Genomic DNA, 26,779 nt, shown 5'->3' with positions numbered 1-26,779 from the left:
CAGTTTCCCTCTAGGGGAATTACCCCCCCAAATTGGGGGTACCGCCAAAATTTCCCAAGCACCCCCCCCTCCACTTTGCCCCCCCATAGGGCACCCCCATGGGGTGCAGGCAGCCCCCCCCCCCGGGATGGGTTTTGGGGTGCGCTGGGGGGGGGGTCTGAAGGCAATAACAACCCCAGATCCTACCCTGTGTGGTTTGGGGGGGGCCCCAAGGGCGACCCCCCCCCAGGTTACCCCAAAAAGGGGGGGGATTTTGGGGGGAGGGGGGCAACAACCACCAAACCACCATTTTTTGACGTTTTTATCTCAAAAAATAGACTTTTATAGAAATTCTCCCCCCTCCCCTGGCTGGGGGGGGGGGGGTGGCACCATCCAGGCGGCGTGCGAGTCCGAGACCCCTCCCCTCCTCGTGCGAGACCCCCTCGTGCGAGACCCCCTCGTGCGAGGCCGTGGTGCAAGGCCCTCGTGCGAGGTGGTGGCGGGGGGGGGGTGGGGGGGGCACGACGCGCTCCCCGTGCGATTCGCTCCCGGCCGTCGTGCGAGGCCCCTCGTGCGAAGCCCCTCGTGCGAGGGGGGGGGGTCAGATGAGGCGCTCCTCGGGGGGCAGGCGCAGGGGGGCCGGGGGGGGGGGGCGCGGGCCCCCGCCTGCTCCTCGCGGCTGGGCCGGTACGAGCCCTCGGTGCGGCGCTTCTCCCGCAGGCGCAGGGCGAGGAAGACCAGGAGCCCCACGAGGCCGAAGGCCCCCAGACCCCCCAGCACCACCGTCAGCGCCACCTCCCCCGCCACCTGAGGGGGGGGGAATGGGACACCCCAAAGCTGATGGGGAGACCCTACCGCCCCCCCCCCAGGAACCCCCAAACCTCCTGGGGAGACCCCCAAAGGCTCTGGGGACCCCCCCAGTGCTCTCAGGGACACCCTGAGGACCCCCCCAAAGTACCTGGGGACCCCCACAAACCCTCCAGGGATACCCTGGGGACCCCCAAACCTCCCGTGGACCCTAGGGACCCCCCCAAAACACCTAGTGACCCCCCCCAGGGACAGCTTGGGGTCCCCCCAGTACTCTCAGGGACACTCTGGGGACCCCCCAAGACCCCAAGGAACACCCTTGGGACCCCCCAGGCCCTTGGGACCCCCCCGAACCTCCCATGGACACCCTGGGGACCCCCCCAAGCCCCCCAGGGACACCTTGGGGAACCCCCCAAAGACCCCGGGGACCCCTCAATACTCTCAGGGACACCCTGCCCCCCCCAACCCTCCTGGGGATCCTCAACAACCCCCCCAAATGGCTTGGGGACCCCCCAAGGAGCCCCAGTGACCCCCCCGAGCCCCCTTGAGGACCCCAGTGACCACCCCAACCATCCCAGGAGCCCCCCAACACCGCAGGGACCCCCCACCAGCCAGGCTGGGTCCCCCCAAACACCTCCCAGGGACACCCCCCCCAAATTTGGGGTACCCCCATGAACACCCCCCCCTCCCCCCAACTCACCGAGAGGCCGCCGCCACCATTGGGGGCTGTGCTGTTACTGGTGCTGTTACTGGTCACACTGGGAGAGGCTGGGAATGAAATGGGGGGTCACAGGGGGCCCCAGGCATCCGCCCCCCCCCATCCACCTGTCGACGCCCAGCGTTGAGTCACGGCCCCGCCCCGGCACCCAAAACCGGCCCCGCATCCGCTGGGGAGGGGACCCAGGCGTCCGGGGACACCCCAACCCCCCCCGATCTGTACAGAGGGGGCCCAGGCGTCCGGGGACCCCCCCATAACCCCCAAATGGAGGGACCCAGGCGTCCGGGACCCCCCCATCACCCCTAAATGGAGGGACCCAGGTGTCTGGGCCCCCCATAACCCCCCCTGGGAGGGGCCCAGGTGTCCGGGCCCCCCCCCAAGCCCCACCACGGAGGGGCCCAGGCGTCCGGGGGCCCCCCATAACCCCCCCCGGGAGGGGCCCAGGTGTCCGGGTCCCCCCCCTAAGCCCCATCACGGCAGGGCCCAGGTGTCCGGGCCCCCCCATAACCCCCCTGGGAGGGACCCGGGTGTCCGGGCCCCCCCCCCAAGTCCCAGCACGGCGGGGCCCGGGGCCCCCCCCAGCCCCCCCCGGGACGGACCCGGGCTCCCGGCCCCCCAGGTACCTACTCTGGGCGAGGGCCAGGCAGGGCAGGGCCAGGGCCAGGGCGAGGCGGGGGGCACCCGCCATGGCGGGGCGTCGGCGGGGGGCCCCGGGGCTCCTGCGGCTGCGGGGACACGGTCAGGCCCCCCCCGAGACCCCCCAAATACCCCCGGGACCCCCCCCCCAGGCTCCCACGGGGACACCCCAAACCCTCCGGACACCCTAAAGCCCCCAGACACCCCTGGGACCCCCCCAGACACCTCTTGGGACCTCCCCAGGCTCCCCAACGCCCCCTCCCCGGCACCCCCCCGCCCCCCCCCGGGACCCCCCAACCTGCCCCTCCCCCCCTCGACCCCCCAGTGACCCCCCGGGGGGGCCCCAGGAGTTCTGCCCCCCCCCCCCCCTCGTGGGGCCCCTCGGGAGGGACCCAGGGTCAAGGTCCACGGTGGGGGGAGGGGTGTGGGGGGGTGACCCCCCTCGGCCCCGCCCCCCCCGATCGCCGGGGTCCCCCCGGGGGGGGAGGGGCCCCGCTCACCGCCCCGCTCCGCTCCCGTCGGCTCCGACCGCTCCCGTCCGCCCCGCCCCCGCCCACGTGACCCCGGCCCCGCCCCGCACCTGGGCGCCCGGCCCCGCCCAACACCTGGCGGGCGGTGGGGCGGAGCTTAGGGCTGAAGGGGCGGGGTAAGCACCTGCTGGAGCCCCCGCCCCTCAAGCACCTGCTGCGCCCCGCCTCTCGCGCATGCGCGCTGCGCGGGCGGGCTCGGACGCCGGGGTCTCGACGGCATCCAATCAGCGGCCGCCATCCCCTCAACCCCCCCCCCCCCCCGCAGTATCGCGATGCCTCTGTCGCGACAGCGCCACCGCCTTCCCGCGGCCCCCCCGGCGATGGCGGCGGCGTGAAGGAGGCGGGTGAGGGTCGGGGGGACCCAGGCGTCCCGGGGGGGCGGGGGATGGGGCGGTCCCCCTTTTTGGGGGGGGGGTGTCCCCTTTTGGGGAGGGGGTCCCCCTTTCTGGGGGGTCCCCTTCGGGGGGGGGTCCCTTTTGTGGGGGGGTCCCCTTTTTGGGAGGGTTTCCCCTTTTTGGGGGGTCCCCTTTGGGGGGGGTCCCTTTTGGGGGGGGGTCCCCCTTTTTGGGGGGACCCAGGTATCCGGGCGGGTGGGGGGCAGGGCGGGGTGGGGGGGTGGGGATGGGTGTGGCACTGACACCCCTCCCCCCTCTCCCACCAGCGCGTGCGCGGGAGCCCCCCCCCCATCCGAGCCCGGGGGTCCCGGGGTGCCCCCCCCCCGCCATGGCGGCCCCCCGGCGGGAGGTGAAGCGCAGCGGATCCATCGTCCCTGCTTCCTCTTCGTGGAGGTACGGGGGGGGGGGAGGGTAGGGGGACCCCCCCAAAAAAACGGGGTACCCCTCTGGACACCAGGATATCCTCAGATACCGGGGTTCCCCCCCCGACACCGGGGTAGCCCCCCAAAAAAAACCGGAGTACACCCCTGGGCACCGGAGTACCCCCAGATACCGGGGTACCCCCCAGAAAAACCCGGGGTGCCCCCCCGGACACCGGGGTATCCTCAGATATTGGGGTCCCGCCCCCCAACACCGGGGACCCCCCCGACGCAGGGGTCCCCAATTTGGCATTGGGGGGGTGACAATGGGGTTTGGGGGGGGAGGCCCCCACATGCTGGGGTCCCCATGCCCAGGGTTTGGGGGGGTCACAGCGGGTGTGTCCCCCCCAGCTGGGGTTTGGGGGGTCCTGGCTGCCTGGGTCCCCAAGCCCGAGGTTTGGGGGGGTCCCAGCGGGTCCCCCCCCCCAGCTGGAGTTTTGGGGGTCCCCATCGGTGCCCGCCCCCCAGCTGGGCATCCTGGGGGGCACGGCAGTCCCTTGCTGAGGTTTGGGGGTCCTGGCCACCTGTGTCCCCATGCCCGGGGTTTGGGGGGGTCCCGGCTGCCTGGGTCCCCATGCCCGGGGTTTGGGGGGGTCCCAGCGGGTGCCCCCCCCAGCTGGGGTTTTGGGGGTCCCCATCAGTGCCACCCCCCCAGCTGGGCATCCTGGGGGGCACGGCCCTGGGGTCCCTGTGCCAGGGGTTTGGGGGGGTCCCGGCTGCCTGGGTCCCCATGCCCGGGGTTTGGGGGGGTCCCAGCGGGTGCCCCCCCCAGCTGGGGTTTTGGGGGTCCCCATCGGTGCCCCCCCCCCAGCTGGGCATCCTGGGGGGCACGGCCCCTGGGGTCCCTGTGCCGGGGGTTTGGGGGGGTGCCGGCTGCCTGGGTCCCCATGCCCGGGGTTTGGGGGGGTCCCAGCGGGTGCCCCCCCCCAGCTGGGGTTTTGGGGGTCCCCATCGGTGCCCCCCCCCAGCTGGGCATCCTGGGGGGCACGGCGGCCCTCGCCTACCAGCTGGAGTTCACGGACGCTTTCCCGGTGCACGACGGGGGGTTCTTCTGCCGGGGACCCCGCCTACGGGCGCCCCTACCCCGGCCCCCCCGCCGCCAGCCGCGCCCCCCCCCGCCCTGGTCTACGCCCTGGTCACCGCCGTCCCCGTCCTCACCGTGAGTGGGGGGGGGGGGGGGGGTCGGGGGGGCACCCAAGGGGTCCCTTGAGGGACTTGGGAGGGTCCTAAGGGGGCTGGGGGTGGGGCTTGGCGGGCTGGGGGCTCCCTGGGGGGGTCCCGAGGGGCATCTTGGGGGGCTGGGGGCCCCGAGGGGCACCTTGGGGGGCTGGGGAAGGGTCCGAGGGGCACCTTGGGGGCTGGGGGGCCCTGGGGGTCCCGAGGGGCACCTTGGGGGGCTGGGGAAGGGTCCCGAGGGGCACCTTGGGGGGCTGGGGGCTTCCTGGGGGGATCCTAAGGGGCACCTTGGGGAGCTGGGGGGCCCGGGGGGGTCCCAAGGGGCACCTGAGGGGCTTGGGGGGGGTCCCAAGGGGCAGTTTGGGGGGCTGGAGGCTTCCTGGGGGGTCCCAAGGGGCACCTGGGGGGCCTGGGGGGTCCCAAGAGGCAGCTTGGGGGACTGGGGGAGGTCCCAGAGGGTCCCTTGGGGGATTGGGGGGATCCTAAGGGGTCTGGGGGCACCCAGGGGGGTCCCAAGAGTCTAGGGGGACCCTGGGGGGGGCCCCCAGGGATCTGGGGGGATCCTAAGCGGTCCCTTGGGGGCCTGGGGGGGGTCCCAGTGGGTCCCTTGGGGGTCTCAGGGGGCCCTGGGGGGTCCTAAGGAGACTGAGGGGGGGCTGGGGACTCCCGGGGGGTCCCAAGGGGCCTGGGGGCCCGGGGGGGCTGGAGGGTGATTGTGGGGGTTCCCTGGGTGGGTTCGGGGGGTGCGGGTGCCGGCGGTGACGGGGGGTGCGCAGATCGTGGTGGGGGAGCTGCTGGGGCGGCTGGGGGGGCCCCGGGGGGGCCGGGACCCCACCATCCTCTGGGGGGAGTGCTGCTACCTGGGAGCCCCCCTGCGGCGCCTGCTGCGCTTCCTGGGTGAGGGGGGGGACGGGGGGGTGGGGGGGTAGTGGGGGGTCTGGGGGGGGAAAATGGGGGGCGAGGGGGGTAGTGGGGGGTCTGGGGGGGGCAAATGGGGGGGTGGGGGCAAACGAGGGGGCTCTGGGGGGTAATGGGAGGTCTGGGGGGAATGAGGGGGTGGGGGGAATGGGGGGTCTGGGGGGGCAAGTGGGGGGTGGGGGGAAATGGGGGGGCTCTGGGGGTAATGGGGGGTCTGGGGGGGCAAATGGGGTGGGGGGAAATGGGGGGGTGAGGGGGGGAATGGGGGGTCTGGGGGGCAAGTGGTGGGGTGGGGGGAAACGGGGGGGTGAGGGGGTACGGGGGCCCGGGGGTGGTCAGTGAGGGGCTGGGGGGGAAATGGGGGGCTCTGGGGGTAATGGGGGGTCTGGGGGGCAAGTGGGGGGTGGGGGGAAATGGGGGGCGAGGGGGTATGTGGGGGGGCTGGGGGTGAATGGGGGCAGATGGGGGGTGGGGGGTTGGGGGAGCTGGGGGAGGAAAGGGCGAATGGGGGGGCAAAGGAGGGGGCTGGGGCAAAAAAAAGGGGGGCAATAGGGCTGGGGGGGCAGTAGGGCTGGGGGGCACCCCTTTTGCCCCCCTAAACCCCCCATTTGTCCCCCTTTGCCCCCTTGACCCCCCCAATTCCCCCCCTTGACCCCCTAATTTGCCCCTTGGCTCCCCTCTTTTACCCCCTGATCCCCCCTTTTGCCCCCGAACCCCTCAATTCCCCCCTTGACCCCCCCAATCCCTCCCCTGGCCCCCATCTCCCCCCTTGACCCCCCAATTTCCCCGCTGCCCCCCTTTTCCCCTCTGCCCCCCCTTTTCCCCCCGACCCCCCCAATTTGTCCCCCTTTGCCCCCCCCTTAACCCCTCTATTTCCAACCCCCGGCCCCCCAATTTCCCCCCCACCTCCCCAATTCCCCCCCTTTTTTGCCCCCCCCGCCCCCCAATTCCCCCCCGCCCCCCAATCCCCCCTGCCCCCCCATTTTGCCCCCCCCATCTTACCCCCCCCAGGGGTGTTCTCCTTCGGGCTGCTGGCCACCGCCATCTTCGCCAACGCGGGGCAGGTGGTGACGGGGGCCCCGGCCCCCCATTTTCTGGCCGTCTGTCGCCCCAACTACAGCGCCCTGGGCTGCGCCCCCCCCGCCGCCCCCCCCGCTTCGTCCCCCCCGGGGGGGCCCCCTGTGCCGGGGACCCCCCCCTGGTGGCGGCCGCCCGAAGGGCCTTCCCCTGCAAGGAGGCTGCGCTGGGGCCTACGCCGGGGCCTACGCCGGGGTGGGGGTCCAGGGGGGCGGTTTGGGGGGGTCTGGGGGGGCTGCGGGGGGAGTTGGGGGGCTATGGGGGGAAATTGGGGGGGTTAAGGGGGGCTATGGGGGGGAAATGGGTCATTTGGGGGGCCGGGGGGGAGTTGGGGGGCTATAGGGGGGGTTTGGGGGGTATAGGGTGGTTACGGGGTGGCTACGGGGGAGTTGGGGGGCTATAGGGGGGGTTTGGGGGGGTATAGCGTGGTTACGGGGTGGCTACGGGGGAGTTGGGGGGCTATAGGGGGGTTTGGGGGGGCTATGGGGGGGGATTGGGTCATTTGGGGGACCGGGGGGGGGAGTTGGGGGGCTATAGGGGGGCTATGGGGGGAAATTGGGGGTCTAAGGGGGGCTATGGGGGGAAATGGGTCATTTGGGGGGCTGGGGGGGAGTTGGGGGGCTATAGGGGGGTTTTGGCGGGCTATAGGGGGGGTTTGGGGTGTATAGGGTGGTTACGGGGTGGCTACGGGGGAGTTGGGGGGCTATAGGGGGGTTTGGGGGGGCTATGGGGGGGGATTGGGTCATTTGGGGGGCCGAGGGGGGAGTTGGGGGGCTATAGGGGGGTTACGGGGTGGCTAGGGGGGAGTTGGGGGGGCTATAGGGGGGTTTGGGGGTGCAGTGGGGGGTTTTGGGGTTCCTTTGGGGCGGTTTGGAGCAGCTCTGGGGGTTTGGGGGGGTCTGGGGGTGCCCAGTGGGCTTTGGGGGGGTGCCTCCGTCTTTTGGGGTGACGCTGCCCCCCCCCCAGCTGTACGTGACGCTGGCCTGGCGGGGGGGGGGCTCGCGGCTGGCCAAGCCGGCGGCGGTTTTGGGGTTCGCGGCCCCCCCGTTCCTGCTGGGGGCCCTGCGGGTGGCCGAGCACCGCAACCACTGGGGGGACGTCCTGGCCGGCTTCCTCACCGGCACCGCCATCGCCGCCTTCCTGGTGAGCCCCCCAAAACCCCCGGGGGGCCCCAAAACCTGCCCCCGGACCCCAACACCCCCCCGGGACCCCAACCCCCCCCCAGGGCTCCCCAATCCCCCTTGGGGCTCCCCAGTCCCCCCAGAACCCCAAATCCTCCCAGGGGTCCCCAACACCCCCTGGGGACCCCAAACCCCCCCCAGGACCCCAAAACCTGCCCCAAAACCTCCCCTGGGACCCCCAAAACCTCCCGGATCCTAAAACCTCCTTCGGGGTCCCCAAAACTTCCCCCAGACCCCAAATACCCCCCCAGTGCCCCCCCAAACTCCTCCAGGACCCTCCAAACCCTCTCTATGGGCCCCATGATCCCCCCAAAATCTCTGGGGATCCCCAAATCCTCTCTAGGACCCCCCAACACCTCCTTGGGGTCCCCCAAAACCTCTCCATGCCCGCTCCAAACACCCCAGGACCCCCCTGAAACCTTCCTGGGACCCCAAAACCTTGCTGGGACCCCCCCAAAACACCCCCAGGACCCCCAGTGGAACCCCTTGAAACCTCTGAACCCTCCCCCTGACACCCCAAAACCCCCCTGGGACCCCCATACTCCCTCCAGGGCCCCCCTAAACTCGCTCAGGACCCCTGCAAACCCCCCAGGACCCCAAGGGTCCCCCCAAAATCTTGCCCCCCCCCCCAGGTGACCTGCGTGGTGGGGAACTTCCAGAGCACGGGGGGGTCGGTGAGGGGGGGTGGGGGGGGCCCCCCAAGAGCCCCCCAGGAGCTGCCCCACCCCCAGCCCCCCCTGGAGGAGATCAGCGTGACCCAGGTGAGCGGGGGGTACCCCAAAACTGGGGGGGTACACCCCAACACCATGGGGGGTGGCCTGAGTTCATGGGAGGGGGTCCTGAGCCCCATGGGGGTGTCTGAGGGGGTCATGGGGGGCACCCCAAAACTGGGGGGGGCACGGGGGGTCCTGAGCCCTGTGGGGGTGTCTGGGGGGGTCGTGGGGGGCACCCCAAAACTGGGGGGGGGCATGAGGGCATCCTGAGCCCTGTGGGGGTGTCTGGGTGGTTATGGGGGGGCCCTGAGCCCCACAGGGGTGTTGGGGGGGGCATGGGGGGACCCTGACCCCATGGGGGGGGTCCTGGGCCCTGTGGGGGTGTCTGGGGGGTTACGGGGGACCCTGAGCCCCTTGGGGGGACCCCGACCCCATGAGGGGCACATAGGGGGTGCTGAACCCCATAGGGGTATTGGGGGGGTCATGGGGGGACCCCAACACTATGGGGGGTCACAGGGAGGTCCTGAGCCCCATAGGGGTGTTTAGGGGGGCACGGGGGGACCCCGACCCTGTGGGGGGGTGTGGGGGGTCCTGGGCCCCATGGGGGTGTCTGGGGGGTTCCGGGGGGACCCTGAGCCCCTTGGGGGTCACTTAGGGGGTCCTGAACCCCATAGGGGTTTTGGGGGGGGTCATGGGGGGGACCCCAACACCATGGGGGGGCACTGGGGGGGTCCTGAACCCCATGGGAGTGTCTGGGCGGGGTGTGGGGGGGTCCTGGGCCCCATGGGGTGTCCAGGGAGGTTGTGGGGGGACCCCAATATTATGGGGGTGCTGGGGGGGGGGCACGGGGGGCTGTGCAGCCCCTATAGCCCCCCCGTGCCCCCCCAGGCGCGCCGTGCCGACTTCCCAGCCGTCACCTGAGCGTCCCCCACCCGGGGGGGCCCCTCGGGGACCCCGACTCTGGGGGGGGGAGGGGAGCCGTCACCCCCCTCGCACGAGTGTCACGAGCACGGGGGGGGGGCACAGGGGGGCACACGCGTGTGCGGGGGGGGCTGGGGGGGCACACGCGTGTGCGGGGAGGGCACACGCCATGAGATGGGGGGGGGTGGGGGGGTCCCCCCGGGGAATAAAGTGGCTGCGTGTGACGTCCCCGTGTCCCCACGTCCGTATAGGGGGTGGCTATAGGGGACATGGATATGGGGGGGGGGCCTATAGGGGCTGGGGGGGGTATAAGGGCTTTTAGGGTGTCAATAGGGGCTGGGGGCTTGCCTATAGGGCTGGGGGGGTGCTTATAGGGGGTGGGGGCTGTCCAGAAGGCTGGAGGTGCCTATAGGCGTCTATAGGGCTGGGGGGGGTCTATAGAGGCTGACGGGTGTCTATAGGGGATGGGGGGTGTCTGTAGGGCTGGGGGCTATCTATAGGGGCCGAGAGGTGTCCATAGGGCTGTGGGATATCCATAGGGCTGGGGAGTATCCATAGGGGCTGATGGGTATCCATAGGGGCTGGGATTGTCTATAGAGGCTGACAGGCATCTATAGGGGGGCTGGGGTGTCTGTAGGACTGGGGGCTATCTATAGGGACCGAGAAGTGTCCATAGGGCTGTGGGGTTCCTATAGGAGCTGTGGGGTATCCGTAGGGGCTGATGGGTATCCGTAGGGGCTGGGGTTGTCTATAGGGGCTGATGGGTGTCCATAAGGGCTGGGGGTGCCTATAGGGGCTGTGAGGTGTCTGTGGGGGCTGGGAGTGTTTATAGGGGCTGGGGGTGTCAGCCTATAGGGAGGGAAGGGTGTGGCCACAGCCCACGTGCCTGCAGGGCGCCTATAGGGTGCCCATAGGGCGCCTATAGGGGGTGCCGGCCAGGGGGGGTGCGTGGGAGGGGTGTGCGGGGCGGGGCCAGGCGGGGGCGTGGCAGGGACTTTCCCCGCCTCCTCCGTCCCCGCCCCTCGGACTGCGGCGAGGCGGGGCTAGGCGAAGGGGCGGAGCGTGCCGGGGCGGGGCGGGCTGGAGGGGGCGTGTCCCGCCCCCCTCGGCCCCGCCCCCCCGGACTGCGGCGGGGCGGGCGGCGGCTCCGGCAGCGGCGGCGGCGGTGAGTGCGGGGGGGGGGCTATAGGAGGGACCTATGGCTGGGCCATATAGGAGGGGGCCTATGGAGAGGGCCTGTGGGAGGGGGCCTGTGGACAGGGCCTATAGGAGGGACCTATAGCTGGGGCCTGTAGGAAGGCCCTATGGCCTATAGGGGTCTATAAGAGGGGCCCTATGGCCGGGCCGTGAGGCTGCAACGGGCCGTGTGGGGCCGCCCACCCTATAGCGGAGCCCCTGGGCCCGGGCAGCCTCTGCGGAGCCCCTATAGAGCCCCTATAGGGGACGGGGAGCTGTCCGCGGTGCTGAAAGGGGCGGGGCAGCCCCGGCCGCCTGGGTCCCTCCCTGGGTGCCTGGGTCCCCCCTGGACTCCTGGGTCCCCCCTGGGTGCCTGAGTCCCCCCCCCGAGCCTGGGTCCCCCCCTGGGTGCCTGGGTCCCTCCCTGAGCCTGGGTCCCCCCCTGGGTGCCTGGGTCCCCCCCGGACTCCTGGGTCCCCCTGGACTCCTGGGTCCTCCCCTGGGTGCCTGGGTCCCCCTGGACTCCTGGGTCCCCCCTGGGTGCCTGAGTCCCCCCCCGAGCCTGGGTCCCCCCCTGGGTGCCTGGGTCCCTTCCCAAGCCTGGGTCCCCCCCCTGGGTGCCTGGGTTCCCCCTGGGTTCCTGGTTCCCCCCCAGACGCCTGGATCTCCCCCCCCGGAGTGCCTGGGTTCCCCCCCCCAGACGCCTGGGTCCCCCTGGACTCCTGGGTCCCCCTCCCGGGTGTCTGGGTTCCCCCCAGGTTCCTGGGTCCCCCTGGACTCCTGGGTCCCCCCTCAAGCCTGGGTCCACCCACCGGGTGCCTGGGTTCCCCCCAGGTTCCTGGGTCCCCCTGGGGCTCCTGGGTCCCCCCGGGGATGCCTGGATCTCCCCCCCCCGGGGTGCCTGGGTTCCCCCCGGCCGGACGCCTGGATCTCCCCCCCTCACGGGGTGCCTGGGTTCCCCCCGCCCGGACGCCTGGGCCCCCCGCTCGCCGGCCCCCCGCTCCCTTCGGCGACGGGTATTCTCGGGCGGATAATACGGACGCGCTGTTATTGCTTGAGAATACGCGTAGCCGAGGGGACGCCCCGCCCCGGCCCTCGTGAGCCCTCGTGAGCCCTCGTGAGCCCTCGTGAGCCCTCGTGCATCCCGGTGAGGTCTCGTGCGACCCTCGCGCACCCTCGTGTGATCCTCGTGCGACCTCGCGTGACCCTCAGCGCGCTCTCGTGCACCACCCCCCCCCCCGTCCGTCCTCGTGTCACCCTCGTGCGTCCTCGTGTCACCCTCGTGCAACCTCGTGCGACGCCTCGTGCGTCCTCGTGCGGCTCTTGTGCGGCCTCCGGGGACGCAGGAGAGCCCAGATCACGACCCTGCGCGTGTCTGCGTGTGTGCGCACGTGCAGAGCACACGCGTGTGCACAAGCCCGCGGGCGTGCATCGGCCCGTGCACCGGGGTGTGTGCACGTGGGCCCCGCGCGTGCATCGGCCCGTGCACCCGGGTGTGCACAAGAGTGGGTGGGTGGGTGGGGGGGGGTGTGCACCGCGCGTGCACCGGGGCCTGCGCGCGCGCGTGCCGGGGCGGTGCACGAGGCTTTGCACACGCGTGTGCGCGCGCCCGCGCCCGGGCTCCGGCTCCGCGCCTGCTCCGGCTCCGCCCCCGTTCGCCCGGCAACCGCCCGCCGTTGCCAGGCAACGCGTTGCCGGGCAGCGAGAGGATGACTGACAGCCCTGGCCACCACCTGCCCCTGCCCCGCCTGGCCACGCCCCCGGCCGGCCGCCACCTCCCCATTGGCCTGGCGGCGTTTAAAGGGGCGGTGCGCTGAATCTCATTAGAAGATGGGGCGGTGCTCGATTGGCGGCCCGAGCTGCCAATAGGGGTCGGGGAAGGGCGGGGCCGCGGGGAGGGTGTTTCGCCTCGCCTCCGGATGGCTGAGGCGCGCACGAGCCAGCCGCGATGGGCGGGAGCTGGGCTGAGGGAAGCTCCCCTCCGATTGGCTGAAGCGCTCGCCGGCCGCGGTGGGCGGGAGCTCCGCTGAGGGAAATTCTTCTCTGATTGGCTGAGGCGCTCGCCGGCCGCGGTGGGCGGGAGCTGCGCTGAGGGAAGCTCCCCTCCGATTGGCTAAGACGCGCATGCCGGCCGCGGTGGGCGGGAGAGACGCTGAGGGAAGCCCCCCGTCCCGATTGGCTGAGGCGCTCGCCGGCCTCGGTGGGCGGGAGCTGTGCTGAGGGAAGCTCCCTTCCGATTGGCTAAGACGTGCGTGCCGGCCGCGGTGGGCGGGAGAGGCGCTGAGGGAACTTCCCCCCCGATTGGCTGGGTCGCGGCTGGGGGTCGCTTACCTGATTGGCTGCCATCGGGGGAGCGCGCGCGGCGGTTCGGCCGGGGGCGCGATGGCGGCGGCGCTGGAGCGGGCGCTGGGCTCGGTGACAGCGGGGGAGGCGGCGGCGCCGGTGCCGGTGCTGGTGCTGGGCCCGGCGGGCTCGGGCCGGACGGCGCTGCTGCTGCGGGCGGCGCTAGCGGGCGGTGGCGACGGGCCCCGCGCGCTCTTCCTGGCGCCCAGCGCGCTCCCGCGGCTCCCGGGCGGCGACGACGACGGTGGCAGCGGCGGCAACGACCCGCGGGCGCTGCAGGTGAGGGGGGCGCCGGGGGCGAGAGGGGGTGGGACGTGGGGGGGTCCGGGAGGAGCGGGGTGCGCTGCAGGGGGCGGGATCGGCGGCGAGTGGGTGGGGCGTGATGAAGGGGGCAGTGCTGCGTGGAGGCGTGGTTTCTTGCAGGGGGCGTGGCGAGCCGCGCGGGGCCCTGCGTGTGGGCGTGGCGTGCCGCAGGGGCGGGGCTCTGCATGTGGGCGGTGTGTGCTGGAGAGGGCGGGGCGCGTGTGGGTGGGGCTTGCTGTACGTTTGGCGCGAGAGGGCGGGGCGTAGTGCGTGTGGGCGGGGCGTAGTGCGTGTGGGCGGGGCCCGCGGCGGGGGCGGTGCTCTGGGTGAGCATGCAGTGCTGCCCGGGGGGGTGGAGCGTGCCGCGAGTGGGCGGGGCCTGCGGCAGGAGGCGGGGCTCTGCATGTAGGCGGTGTTTGCTGGAGAGGGCGGGGTGTGGTGCAAGTGTGAAGGGCAGTGGGCGGGGCGTAGTGCTTGTGGGCGGGGCCTGCCGCGGGGCGGGGCTTTGGGTGAGCATGCCGAGCTGTCTGGAGGGATGCATCGCGTGTGGGCGGGGCCTGCAGAAGGGGGCGGGGCATGAGGCGCAGGGGCAGGACGTGCCGTGCGTGGGAGGGGCCTTAAACAGGGGGCGGGGCTCTGCATGGGGGCGGGGGCTCTAGGTGATCCCCAGCCGTGCTGCCGGGGGGTGTGTGCCTGCTGTGGGTAGGCGTGGTCTGCCGCCTCACGGGGCGTGGCCTGCCGCTGAGGGGCGTGGCTTGACTCCTCCTCCATGGCCCCCCAGCGGCTGGAGCTGCGGTACCCCCCGTCCCTGGGGGCCCTGGGGCGGGAGCTGGGGGCGGTGGCGGCCCAGCCCCGACCCCCCGGGCTGCTGCTGCTGGACGGGCTGGAGCGGTACCTGGGGGGGACCCCGGGGGCACCCGCCCGCCTGGCCGCCCTGCTGCTGGAGGCCGCCCGCTCCCCCGGGCCCCCCCGGCGCCCCGCCCAGGTTTTGGCCTCCCTGCGCCTGCCCCCCCCCGGCCCTCACGTCCTGCCCGCCCTGCGCCGCTACTTCCCCGCCGAGTGCCGCCTGCGCCCAGCGCCCGGGGCCCCCCTCCGCCTCCGCGCCCGCCTCGCCCGCCCCGGGGCCCCCCCCCGCCGCTGGCGCCTCCGCTTCGGCCCCCACGGGCGGCTCCACGTGGCCTCCGCCGACGGGGACAGCGAGGGGGACAGCGAGGGGGACGAGGACACCGATCCCGACGGGGATGGCGACAGGGATGAGGCCTGGGGGTGAGCTCGGCTGTCACGCGGCCCCCCCCCACGGGTGTCGGGGTGACACGGACCCCCGGACGCTGCAGTGACACCGACCCCAATGCCACCCTGATGTGGACCCTGGACATCGGGGTGACGCAGGCCCCGAGGGTGACGGGGACCCTGGCCACCACCCAAGGGTGACGCCAGTCCCAGACCTCAGGGACATGGACAGTGACACGGGGCCCGGGCGCCAGGTGCCTCCCGCCGCGGCCCCCCCCATAGCCCCGCCCGGTACCTGGGGGCTCCCGATAAGCCTTATCAGCCCCCCCCGGCCGGCGCGGCACCCAGGCGTGCGGGCGGAGCGCCCCGCCCCCGCCGGGAGGGACCGGGGCACCCGGTGGAGCCAGCGCGGCTTTATTGTAAAAAAAAGAATTAAAAAAAAAAACCCCAAAGCAAAGCAAATTCAGTGCCCCCCGCCGGGGCGTCCCCTGTGTCCTCCCACCGGCCGTGGGGACCGTCCCCACACGGCGCGTCCCCTCCGTCCGCGTGTCACCGAGCGTCCCTGCGACGTGGCACAGGCGTGAGGCAGGTGAGGCGTCCCCTCCGCTCCCCCTGGCCACCGCGTGTCCCTGCGACGCCTCCCCTCTGCTCCCTGCGTCCCCAGGCGTTCCCGTCCCGTGGCGACACGTCCCCCGTGTGGTGATGTCACGGGGTGTCCGTGTGACGTCAGCGTGATGCATCCCCTCCAGTGGGGCGTCACGGCGTGTCTGTACGACGTGTCCCCTCTGGGTTGCTGTGTCCCCTCTGTCCTCGTGTCACGGGGTGGCCGTGTGACATCCGTGTGACACGTCCCCTCTGCTGTGATGTCACTGCATCTCTGTGTGACATCAGCGTGGCATGTCCCCTGCATTGTGGTGTCACAGCATCTCCATGTGACGCGTCCCCTCCGTTGTGGTGTCGCGGCGTCTCCGCGTGACATCACTGTGACGCGTCCCCTCCGTCGTGGTGTCACGGCGTCTCCTTGTGACATCACTGTGACGTGTCCCCTCCGTCGTGGTGTCACGGCGTCTCCTTGTGACATCACTGTGACGTGTCCCCTCCGTCGTGGTGTCATGGCGTCTCCTTGTGACATCACTGTGACGCGTCCTCTCCGTCGTGGTGTCACGGCGTCTCCGTGTGACATCAGAGTGATGCGTCCCCTCCCTCGGGGTGTCCCGGGGCCCCCCTGCGCCTCGTCCCCTCCCTGCCTCCCCCTGTCCTCGCCGCAGGGGGTCCCCAGCCGCGCCCCCCCACGTTAGGAGCAGAGCACGTAGGGGGGGCCCAGCCCGGGGGGGTCCCCGTCACCAGGGGTGCCCCCGGCAGGGGGGGCCCCTTTCTGGGGGCCCAGGTTGGCGTAGGGCCCGCGGGGCGGGGGGCTGCCAGGGGGAGCCCCTGGGGCGGGGGGGCCGCGGGGGGGCCCGCGGGGGCAGAGCAGGGCGGAGCCGGGGTCGAAGAGGGTGTACTCGAAGCTGGAGGCGGGGGAGGGGCCGGCGGGGGGGGCAGCGGTGGGGGGGGCCGCCTCCGGGGGGGGGCCCTTGCCCGGGGGGGGCCCCACTTCCTCCACGGCGCTGGGCAGCTCCTCAGCCTCAGGGACACCCCCGGGGGGGGCCCAGGGAGCCCCCACCCCCTGGCACAGCCAGAGCTGGGGGGAGACAGGGTCAGGGAACCCCCGAATCCCCCCCAAACACCCCCCAACCCCTCCACCGTGGGGTAACCCCCCCCCAGATCCCCACCAGCACCCCCTGCTGGGGTGGGACCCCCTCAGACACCCCCCCTTTGGGGTGACCCCCCAAAATCCCCCCACACACCCTCCGTTGGGGTGGGACCCCCCCAGACACCGTCCCCAGACCCCCCCCCTTTGGGGTGACCCCCCCCAGATCCCCCCCAGTGGGGTGGGATGCCCCCCAGACACCCCCCAGACACCCTCCCTTTGGGGTAACACCCCCCAAATCCCCCTCCCCACCCCCCATTAACGTAGGACCTACAATAACACACCTCCCCCCCCATTAAATCCCCCCAAACACCCCAATTAGTGTAGGGCCCACCCCAACCCCCCCACCCACCCCTTGCAGCCCCCCCCAACCATTACTGTAGGGCCTACAATAACACCTGCCCCCCCCCCCGTCCCCAGGGCCCCCCCACCTGGAAGTTGCCCCCGTAGGCGCTGAAGAGCCCCTCGAACTCCCGCTCGGGGCCGGGCACCGGCGGCCAGAGCTTCTCCTGCAGCAGCCTGCGGGCACAGCGCCGTGCCAGGCCCCGGCCCCCGCCCCCCCCGGCCCCCCGGGCCAGGCCCCGGCCCCCCGCCCCCCCCCCCGGCCCCCCGGGCCAGGCCCCGGCCCCCCGCCCACCCCCCCGCCCCCCGGGCCAGGCCCCGGCCCCCCCCGGCCCCCCCGTACCTGCGGTGCCCCAGGAGGCCGAGCAGCCCCAGGCCGAGGAGCAGCAGGGCCAGCAGGCAGGACAGCCCCAGCGTCACCGGGTCCACGTCTGGGGACGGGGGTCAGCCGGGGGGCCGGGCGGTCACGGGGGGCGGGGGGCCGGGGGGGGCGAGGGCTGCGACCCCCCCATCCCCGTGTCCCCAGGCCCCCCTGGCCTCCCCGTCCTCCCCCAAGACACCCCCCAGCCCCCTGTCCCCCTCACTTGGGGGGTGACAGCTGTGTCCCCCCGTGTCCCCCCCCGTCCCCCCCATCCCCATGTCCCTACATCCCCCGTGTCCCCCCCGTCCCCCCCCACCCCCCTGTCCCCGCTCACCGGGGGGGGTGACGGCGGTGGCGGGGGGGGACCAGGGGCTCCAGTAGCCGCCGTAGCTGAGGCCGTCGGGGCGGGTGCGGACCCTGACGCTGTAGGGGGTGCTGCCCCGCAGGGCCCCCACCCGCTGCTCCCGCCGCCCCGCCCCCACCCCCACCTGGGGAGGGGCGTCAGCGCTGGGAGCCCCCCAGGGGACCCAGTGGATCCCCACCGCCCCCCTCCCCCAACCCAGCACGGGGGGGCAGGGCCTCGCTGGGCCCAGGAGCCACCCGATCCCCCCGGGACCCACTGGATCCCCCCAGGACCCATGGGACCCCAAGCACCAGGACCTTCTGGATATCCCTCCCCATCCCCCTGGGACCCACTGGATCCCCCACCACCCCCACCCACTGGATCCTCCCTCTCCCCCCCGATCCCTCCTGAGAGGCACCAGATCCCCCTTGGGACCCACTGGATCTCCCCTCCCTCCCCCGCTGCCCCCGCCCCACTGGATCCCCCCAGGACCCATGGGACCCTAACCACCAGGACCCACCAGGTATCCCTCCCCATCCCCCTGGGACCCACTGGATCCCCCTCTCCCCCCCAATCCCTCCTGAGAGGCACCAGATCCCCCTTGGGACCCACTGGACCCCAACCACCAGGACCCACTGGATCCCCGCCCACCCCCCTGGGACCCACCAGACCCCCCCACCCCCTGGGACCCCCCGGATCCCTCCACCCCCCGGAGCCACTGGATCCCCAGGGCTCCATCACCCACGGGCTCGGGGGGGGCTCCCCCATCCCCCTGCACTGGGACCCTCTGGTCCCCCCCGATCCCCCCCGATCCCCCCCGATCCCCCCGTCCCCCCGCTCCCCCGTGCCCACCGTGCGGGGGGGCAGCCCCGGGGCGTGCAGGGCCAGCTCGTAGGCCAGGCTGGACTCCAGGTAGGGGCTGGGGGGGGGCTGCCAGCGCACGCAGAGCTGCCCCCGCCCCCCCCCCGGGCCCACCGACACGTTGCGGGGGGGGCCCAGCAGCACTGGGGGGACACGGGCGTCAGGGGGGGGCAGGGCCCCCCAGGGCCCCCCCGCCCCCCCCCCCCGGCCCCCCCGGCCCCCCCGTACCGACTTGGTCGATGAAGAGGGTGCGCTGGTGCAGGGGGGGCGCGGGGGGGGGCGGCAGCACCCGCAGCTCCAGGGGCACGAAGGCGACGGCGGCGGCGGGCGGCAGCGAGCACCAGAAGCGGGAGCGGTTCCTGCGGGTGCGGGCGGCCGCCAGCGCACAGCCCTGCCAGGCCTCCTGCCTGGGGGCAGGGGGCAGGGGTCAGGGGTCAGGGGGCACAGCCCTGCCAGGCCTCCTGCCTGGGGGCAGGGGTCAGGGGGCAGGGGTCAGGGGGCACAGCCCTGCCAGGCCTCCTGCCTGGGGGTGGGGGTCAGGGGGCAGGGGTCAGGGGGCACAGCCCTGCCAGGCCTCCTGCCTGGGGCAGGGGGCAGGGGTCAGGGGGCACAGCCCTGCCAGGCCTCCTGCCTGGGGGTGGGGGTCAGGGGTCAGGGGGCACAGCCCTGCCAGGCCTCCTGCCTGGGGGTGGGGGCAGGGGGCAGGGGGCAGGGGGCACAGCCCTGCCTGGGGGCAGGGGGCAGGGGTCAGGGGGCACAGCCCTGCCTGGGGGCAGGGGGCAGGGGGCAGGGGTCAGGGGGCACAGCCCTGCCTGGGGGCAGGGGGAAGCCGGGGCAGAGGGTACTGGGGCCAAGGGGCACTGGGGGTCAAGGGCAGGGGGCAGAGGGCCTGGGGGTCAAGGGGCACCTGAGTCAGGGGGTACCAGGGCCAAAGGGCAGGGGTTGGGGGACATTGGGGTCAGGGGGCACCAGGGCAGGGGGGTCAAGGGGCGGCAGGGTCAGGGGGTACCGAGGGTCAAGGGCAGGGGTCGGGGCCCTGGGGGTGGGGGTCAGGGGTGAGGGGTGGGGGTCAGGGGTGGGGGTCAGGGGTGAGGGGTGGGGGGTCAGGGGTGGGGGTCAGGGGTCAGGGGTGGGGGTCAGGGGTGAGGGGTGGGGGTCAGGGGTGAGGGGTGGGGGGTCACGCACTCGAGGCGGTACTGCAGGCGGAAGGGGCGGGGGTCCGGGGGGGCGTCGCTCTCCCAGAAGCAGGTCAGGTCGTGCAGCAGCCGCGAGAAGCACTTGGGGTCCAGGGGCTCCTCCGCCAGCAGCACCCCCGCTGCGGGGGCGGGGCAGGGTCAGGGCTGCACCCCCCCCCGCCCCCCCCGCCCCTCCCCCCCTCCCCCTACCTTCCACCTCGAAGTCCCCGGGCGCGGCCGTGGCCGCCGGCTCCCCCCGGGCGCAGGCCAGGAGCCCCCCCAGGGCCAGCAGCACCCCGGGGCCCGGCATGGCGGGTGGGTGCTGCTCTGGGTGCTGCTGCTGCCGCCCCCCCCGTCCTCCCCCCACTCACTGATAAGGCTCGGCCCGCCCCTCCCCCCCCACCCCCCCTCCCAGGCGTCGGGGCGGGGCCCTGGCACGGCGCCAGCCCCCCCCCCCCCGGCTGTGGGGGGCAGATAAGGGCCCGGGGGGGGAGGGGGGTGTTTATGGGGTCGGGGAGCGGGGGGGGAGGGGCGGCCCGGACGCCGGGGTCCTCATGGGACCCCACCCCCACCCCCCCGCGACCCCCAGAGACCAGGCACAGGCGAGGGGTGGGGGAGGAGGGGCTTTAATGGGCCACAGGCGGCACTGGGAGCAACTGGGGGGTACTGGGGGGGTACTGGGGGATACTGGGAGGGCAGTAGGGGATACTGGGAGCAACTGGGGGGCACTAGAGGGGTACTGGGGGATACTGGGAGGGCAGTAGGGGATACTGGGAGCAACTGGGGGGCACTGGGGGGGTACTGGGGGATACTGGGAGGGCAGTAGGGGATACTGGGAGCAACTGGGGGGGCACTGGGGGATACCGGGAGCTACTGGGGGTGCAGTAGGGGATACTGGGAGCTACTGGGGTGGTACTGGGGGACACTGGGATCAACTGGGAGGCACTAGGGAAGCGCTAGAGGATACTGGGGGGCACTGGGGGGCACTGTGGGGAGCACAGGGCATATTGAAAGAAACTGGGAAGCACTGGAGTGGTACTGGGAGCAACTGGGAAGCAGTAGGAGATACTGGGAGCAACTGGAGTAGTACTGGGGGGGCACTGCGGGGTACTGGGAGCAACCGGGAGCGGCACTGGGGTGGTACTGGGGGGGCACTAGCGGATACTGGGAGCAACTGGGGGCCCCCGCCCCCCCCGCCCCCCCCGCCGTCCCTCCAGGATCAGCCGCGACTGGCGCTTGATGGCGGCGCGGGACGGGGGGGCCCCGGCGGGGGGGGCGGCGCCTTCCTCTGCGGGACCCGCCGTCAGCCCCACGCCACCCCACGCCGCCCCACGCTGCCCCACGCCGCCCCACGCCTGCCCCACGCCACCCCACGCCGCCCCACGCACCCCACGCCTGCCCCACGCCGGCCCACACCTGCCCCACGCACCCCACGCCTGCCCCACGTACCCCACGCTGCCCCACACTGCCCCACGCCTGCCCCACACCTGCCCCACACACCCCACGCCGCCCCACGCCTGCCCCACGCCTGCCCCACGCACCCCACGCCGCCCCACGCTGCCCCACGCCTGCCCCACGCCTGCCCCACGCACCCCACACCGCCCCACGCCTGCCCCAGGCGTGGCCCTCAGACCCCCCACGCCCCTATAGCCCCCCCATGATACCCCAGCCCCCCCCCATAGCCCCCCAGAACCCTCCCCACCCCCCCCATGACCCTCATGGCCCCCACAGCTGCCCCACGGCCCCTATAGCCCCCACCCCCCATGTCCCCCAGCCCGCCCCAGCCCCCGGCCCCCCCTCACCGTCGGAGCTGTGGGGCGGGGCCGTGGGGTCCTCGGTGTCGGGGCGGCCGCGCTGCAGCAGGGCCTCCAGCTGGGGGGGCCGGGGGGGACCCCAAAATGGGTCAGGGCCCCCCCAGACCAGCTCAGGGGCCCCTCAGGAGCCCCCAGAGGGGCTCAGGGGCCCCCCCAGCCCCCCAGCTGGGCACAGGCCCCCCCCCAGCCCCCCCAAACCAGCCCAGGGCCCCTCCAGATGGGGTCAGGGCCCCCCCAGATGGGGTCAGGGCCCCCCTGAGCCCCCCAAACCAGCCCAGGGCCCCCCCAGATGGGGTCAAGGCCCCCCTGAGCCCCCCAAACCAGCCCAGGGCCCCCCCAGATGGGGTCAAGGCCCCCCTGAGCCCCCCAAACCAGCCCAGGGCCCCCCCAGATGGGGTCAGGGCCCCCCTGAGCCCCCCAAACCAGCCCAGGGCCCCCCCAGATGGGGTGAGGGACTCCCCGAGCCCCCCAAACCAGCCCAGGGCCCCCCCAGCTGGGGTCAGGGCCCCCCAGAGCCCCCCCAAACCAGCTCAGGGCCCCCTCCAACCCTCCCCCCAGTGCCCACCTGGTGGGGGGTGGGGGGGGGGGGGCGCTGGGCCTGGGGGTGCCCCCCCAGCCCCCCCTGCAGCGCCGCCAGCCGGGCCCGGGTCTGCGCCAGCAGCTGGGGCAGCGTCTGGGGGTCCTCCGGGGGGGGCTGCGCCTGCCCCCCCCCGTCCTCCTGCCAGGGGAAACTGAGGCATGGCCACCCCCCCCCACCGCCTCCTGCCCCACGGGGACACAGGTGTCCCACCCCCCACGGACCCACGTGTCCTGCCCCACGGCGTCCTGCCCCACGGCGACCCACGTGTCCCACCCCCCACGGACCCACGTGTCCTGCCCCACGGCGACCCACGTGTCCCACCCCCCACGGACCCACGTGTCCTGCCCCACGGCGTCCTGCCCCACGGCGACCCACGTGTCCCACCCCCCACGGACCCACGTGTCCTGCCCCACGGCGTCCTGCCCCACGGCGACCCACGTGTCCCACCCCCCACGGACCCACGTGTCCTGCCCCACGGCGTCCTGCCCCACGGCGACCCACGTGTCCCACCCACCACGGACCCACGTGTCCTGCCCCACGGCGTCCTGCCCCACGGCGACCCACGTGTCCCACCCCCCACGGACCCACGTGTCCTGCCCCACGGTGACCCACGTGTCCCACCCCCCACGGACCCACGTGTCCTGCCCCACGGCGTCCTGCCCCACGGCGACCCACGTGTCCCACCCCCCACGGACCCACGTGTCCTGCCCCACGGTGACCCACGTGTCCCACCCCCCACGGACCCACGTGTCCTGCCCCACGGCGACCCACGTGTCCCACCCCCCACGGACCCACGTGTCCCGCCCCACGGGGCCGCAGCCCCCCGCTCACCAGCGCCAGGTGCCGCAGGCGGCCGGCCAGGTGCTGGAGGCCGGCGCTGGCGGTGGCCAGGGCCCGCGTCACCTCGGCCAGGTCACGGCGGGCGCCCTCCCGGCGCCGCTGCTCCTGCCCCAGCTGCTGCCGCAGCTCCGCCGCCCGCCGCTGCGCCCTGCGCCAGCGGGGCCCGGGTGGGACCCCCGGGTGGGACCCCCGGGACCCCCACAACCCCGAGACCCCCGTGTGGGACCCCCGTAACCCCCTCCCACCCCAGGAACCGCGTGTGGGACCCCCGGGACCCCCCAGCCCCAGGACCCCCATGTGGGACCCCCGGGACCCCCCCCCATCCCAGGACCCCCGTGTAGGACCCCCGGGACCTCCCCGCCCCGGGACCCCCGTGTGGGACCCCCGTAACCCTTCCCCCCCACCCCGGGACCCCCGTGTGGGACCCCCGTGACCCCCCCGCCCCGGGACCCACGTGTGGGACCCCCGTAACCCTCCCTCTCCGCCCCGGGACCCCCGTGTGGGACCCCCGGGACCCCCCCCCCATCCCAGGACCCCCGTGTGGGACCCCCGGGACCCCCCCACCCCGGGACCCCCGTGTGGGACCCCCGTAACCCCCGGGACCCCGCAGGACCCCCCCCACTGCCCCCCTCCCTCCAGGGCCCCCAGCACTCAGGGGTCCCCCCCCCACCAGGGACCCCTATATCCGGGTGGGGCCCCGGGGACCCCCGTGTCCCCCCGTGAACCCGCCCCCCCGTGGCCCCCCGCTGACCCTGCCCGTGGCCCCGCCCCCGTGGCCCCGCCCCCCGTGGCCCCGCCCCTCTGACCCTGCCCGGGGCCCCGCCCCGCCGTAGCGCAGCCGCTGCAGCCGCTCCCCCAGCGCCGCCGCCTCCGCCCGCAGCTGCCCCAGCGCCAGCGCGTTCCCGCGGGCCAGCGCCGCCAGCCCCGGCCCCACCGCCCGGCGGGCCGGCCGCTGCGGGGACACGGGCACGGGGCGTGGGGACAGGGGCCACGGGGACACGGGGATGTGGGGACAGGGGGACACGGGGCGTGGGGACAGGGGGCACGGGGACACGGGGATGTGGGGACAGGGGGCAAACGGGGCGTGGGGACAGGGGGACACGGGGATGTGGGCGTGGGGACCAGCGGGGCCGCCCCACGGCCTGCCGTGGGGGGACAGAGACACGGGGCCGGGGGCCATGGCTGGGCGTGGGGCACAGGGCCCCCCCGCCTCTGGGGACACGGGGGGCCCGTGGGGCCAGCGGGGGCTGGGGACACGGGGGACGGCGGGGGGGCCCGGACGCCGGGTCCTCACCTGGGGGCTGGTGCTGCCGGGGGGGGCAGGGCGGCGGGCGGGGGGCTCAGGGGGAGGCGGGGGGGGGCCCCCCTCCAGCCCCTCCTCCGGCTCCGGGGACTCCCGGGGGGGGTCGGGCTGGGGGATAGGGGGGCTGGCACCGTCCCGGCGTGGGGACAGGGACCCCTAGGTCCCCCTCCAGCCGACCCCCATGTACCCCCCAGGTCCCCCCCAGCCCCCTCCAGCCCCCCCCCAGACCCCCATGTACCCCCCAGGTCCCCCCCCAGGCACTCCCCAGGTCCCCCCCAGCAACCCCAGCCCCCCATGTGCCCCCCATATCCCCCCCAAGTCCCCCCTATAGGCCCTGCTGCCCCCCAGCCCAGCCCCTGCCCCCCAACTCCCCCCGGCCCCCCAGAACCCTCCTCAGCCGCCCCTGACCCCCCCCGGCCCCCCCCCCGTACCGGCCCCGGCGGCTCCTGGCCCTGCTCCTCCTTCTGCACCCGCGGCCGAGGCCCCTGCGCCCGCCGGGCTCCCACCTCCTGCGGGGGCACCCATGGGTGCTGGGGGGCCCCACGGGCACCTACCCTGCCCCACGGGGACCCACCCTGCTCCACGGGGACCTGACCTGCCCCACGAGCACCCACCCTGCCCCACGGGGACCCACCCTGCCCCACGGGGACCCGGCCTGCTCCACGGGGACCCGACCTGCCCCACAGGCACCCACCCTGCCCCACGGGGACCCACCCTGCCCCACGAGCACCCACCCTGCCCCACTGGGACCCACCCTGCCCCACGGGGACCCGACCTGCCCCACGGGCACCCACCCTGCCCCACGGGGACCCACCCTGCCCCACGAGCACCCACCCTGCCCCACGGGGACCCACCCTGCCCTTGGGGGTCCACCCTGCCCCACGAGCACCCACCCTGCCCTTGGGGGTCCATCCTGCCCCACAGGCACCCACCCTGCCCCACAGGCACCCCCCCTGCCCCACAGGGACCCACCCTGCCCCCTGACCCCCCGTACCCGCTCCCGGCCTGGCCCCCCCCGGCGCCCCCCGGGCCGGGGGCCGGTTGCCCGCAGCTTCCGCAGCCGCCGCCGCCGCCGGCCCAGCTCCGCCTCCAGCTGCTCCAGGCGGCCCCGGGCGGCGCCGGCCTCCTCCTGCCCCACGGCCCGGCTGGAGCGGCCGGCCGGCACCCCGGGGACACCCACCCCGGGACCCACCCACCCGGGACACCCACCCGGGACACCCACCCGGGCACCCCCCCGGGACACCCACCCGGGGACCCACTCACCCGGGACACCCCCATGGGGACATCCACCCGGGACCCCCACCCAGGGACCCCCCGGGGACACCCACCCGGGACACCCCCCCGGGGACCCCCACCCGCGACCCCCACCCGGGGGACCCACCTGGGGACACCCCCGGGGACACCCACCCAGGGACACCCCCCCCCGGGACACCCCACCCGGGGACCCCCCACAGGAGGGACACAGCACCCATAGGAACCCCCACCCATGGGCCCCCCCCCAATCCAATGGACCCCCACCCGTGGGACCCAGGGGACCCCCCACCCATGGGTGACAAAGGCCGTCCCCAGTCCCACTCCCATCCACACGTGGGTCTGGGGCACAGATGTGGGGTGCAGTGTGGGGCACAGTGTGGGGCAGAGGTGTGGGGCAGAGGTGTGGGGTGCGGTGTGGGGTGCAGTGTGGGGCAGAGGTGAGGGGCGCGGTGTGGGGCGCGGTGTGGGGCGCGGTGTGGGGCGTGGTGTGGGGCGCGGTGTGGGGTGCAGTGTGGGGCAGAGGTGTGGGGTGCGGTGTGGGGTGCGGTGTGGGGCAGAGGTGTGGGGTGCGGTGTGGGGCGCGGTGTGGGGCGCGGTGTGGGGCAGAGGTGTGGGGTGCGGTGTGGGGCGTGGTGTGGGGCGTGGTGTGGGGCGCGGTGTGGGGTGCGGTGTGGGGCAGAGGTGTGGGGCGCGGTGTGGGGCGCGGTGTGGGGTGCGGTGTGGGGCAGAGGTGTGGGGCGCGGTGTGGGGCGCGGTGTGGGGTGCGGTGTGGGGCAGAGGTGTGGGGTGCGGTGTGGGGCGCGGTGTGGGGTGCGGTGTGGGGCGCGGGTACCTGGAGATGCGCCCCCAGGCGCCGGTAGAGCCCCGTGAGCCGCTCGGCCTCCTCCACCCGCAGCCGCAGCCGCCCCAGCCCCCCCCGCAGCGCCCCCGCCTGTGGGGTCAGGGGGTCATGGCAGGGGTCATGGGGGTCACGGGAGGGTCATGGGGGTCACCGGGGGGGCACAGGGTCATGGGGGGTCACCAGGGTCATGGGAGGGTGAGGGGCGTCATGGGGGTCACAGGGTCATGGGGGGTCATGGGGGTCATCAGGGTCATGGGGGGTCACCGGGGGTCACGGGGTGACAGGGGTCGTGGGGGGTCACCCTGTGAGGACATGGGGGGCACCGGGGGTCAAAGGGTCACAGGAGGGTCATGGGGGGGTCACTGAGGGGCACAGGGTGATGGGGGAACAGGGGGGTGATGGGGGGGGTCACCCTGTGGGGACCGGGGGGTTGGGGGGGGTCAGGGGGGTCACGGGGGGTCCCACCCCCCGGTGCCCCCGCTCACCCCCAGGGCCTGCGCCGGGTCCCGCTGCAGCCGCCGGTGCTGGGCCCGCAGCCCCCGGCCCGGGGGGGGCGCTGGGGGCGGAACGGGACACGGTGTCAGCGTCACCCCCGCCCCCCCCGCCCCCCCCGTCCCCCCTCCTGCCCCCCCCCCCCGTACCTGGGTCCCGGCTCTTGCCCCGGGGCGGCGGCGGCGGCCGGGGGGGGCAGCGAGGGGCCGCCATGGGGGGAGGGGCCTCCCGGAGCAGCTCCCGCTTCCTGGGGAGGGGGGGCGGGGGGTCAGGGGTGCTCCGCACCCCCCCGGTACCCTCG

General features: G+C 74.4%; 4 protein-coding genes across 4 annotated transcripts; 2 read left to right on the top strand and 2 right to left on the bottom strand.

Moving 5' to 3' along the window:
- Window positions 1–300: 300 nt before the first annotated feature.
- On the bottom strand, window positions 301–2,683 carry CRB3 (crumbs cell polarity complex component 3). The gene is made up of 4 exons (XM_075134186.1): window positions 2,641–2,683; window positions 2,132–2,229; window positions 1,487–1,554; window positions 301–786 (listed from the first exon to the last, which is right to left on the bottom strand). Exons 2-4 carry the CDS (start codon window positions 2,190–2,192, stop codon window positions 322–324), a joined length of 594 nt encoding a protein of 197 aa, XP_074990287.1. The 5' UTR covers window positions 2,193–2,229; window positions 2,641–2,683; the 3' UTR covers window positions 301–321.
- Window positions 2,684–3,393: 710 nt separating this feature from the next.
- On the top strand, window positions 3,394–9,693 carry PLPPR2 (phospholipid phosphatase related 2). Its single transcript, XM_075134108.1, is given in 12 exon segments — window positions 3,394–3,433; window positions 3,436–3,458; window positions 4,453–4,542; window positions 4,544–4,594; window positions 4,596–4,643; window positions 5,437–5,557; window positions 6,590–6,721; window positions 6,724–6,822; window positions 6,825–6,850; window positions 7,622–7,798; window positions 8,469–8,597; window positions 9,438–9,693. Coding segments are annotated over 12 exon segments (969 nt in total). The 3' UTR covers window positions 9,471–9,693.
- Window positions 9,694–12,274: 2,581 nt separating this feature from the next.
- SWSAP1 (SWIM-type zinc finger 7 associated protein 1) lies at window positions 12,275–15,404 on the top strand. Its single transcript, XM_075134185.1, has 2 exons — window positions 12,275–13,268; window positions 14,074–15,404. Exons 1-2 carry the CDS (start codon window positions 13,029–13,031, stop codon window positions 14,560–14,562), a joined length of 729 nt encoding a protein of 242 aa, XP_074990286.1. The 5' UTR covers window positions 12,275–13,028; the 3' UTR covers window positions 14,563–15,404.
- EPOR (erythropoietin receptor) lies at window positions 14,921–26,691 on the bottom strand. The gene is made up of 16 exons (XM_075134084.1): window positions 26,628–26,691; window positions 26,472–26,542; window positions 25,978–26,076; window positions 24,886–25,272; window positions 24,323–24,400; window positions 23,395–23,540; window positions 22,580–22,736; window positions 21,734–21,886; window positions 21,157–21,226; window positions 19,365–19,494; window positions 18,408–18,586; window positions 18,171–18,322; window positions 17,310–17,463; window positions 16,958–17,045; window positions 16,704–16,791; window positions 14,921–16,203 (listed from the first exon to the last, which is right to left on the bottom strand). Exons 1-16 carry the CDS (start codon window positions 26,689–26,691, stop codon window positions 15,817–15,819), a joined length of 2,403 nt encoding a protein of 800 aa, XP_074990185.1. The 3' UTR covers window positions 14,921–15,816.
- Between the last annotated feature and the right edge of the window lie 88 nt (window positions 26,692–26,779).

This window comes from Calonectris borealis, chromosome 31, assembly GCF_964195595.1.
Source record: "Calonectris borealis chromosome 31, bCalBor7.hap1.2, whole genome shotgun sequence".
NCBI classification, from domain to species: domain Eukaryota; kingdom Metazoa; phylum Chordata; class Aves; order Procellariiformes; family Procellariidae; genus Calonectris; species Calonectris borealis.
This window is presented reverse-complemented; position numbering and strand designations above follow the sequence as displayed.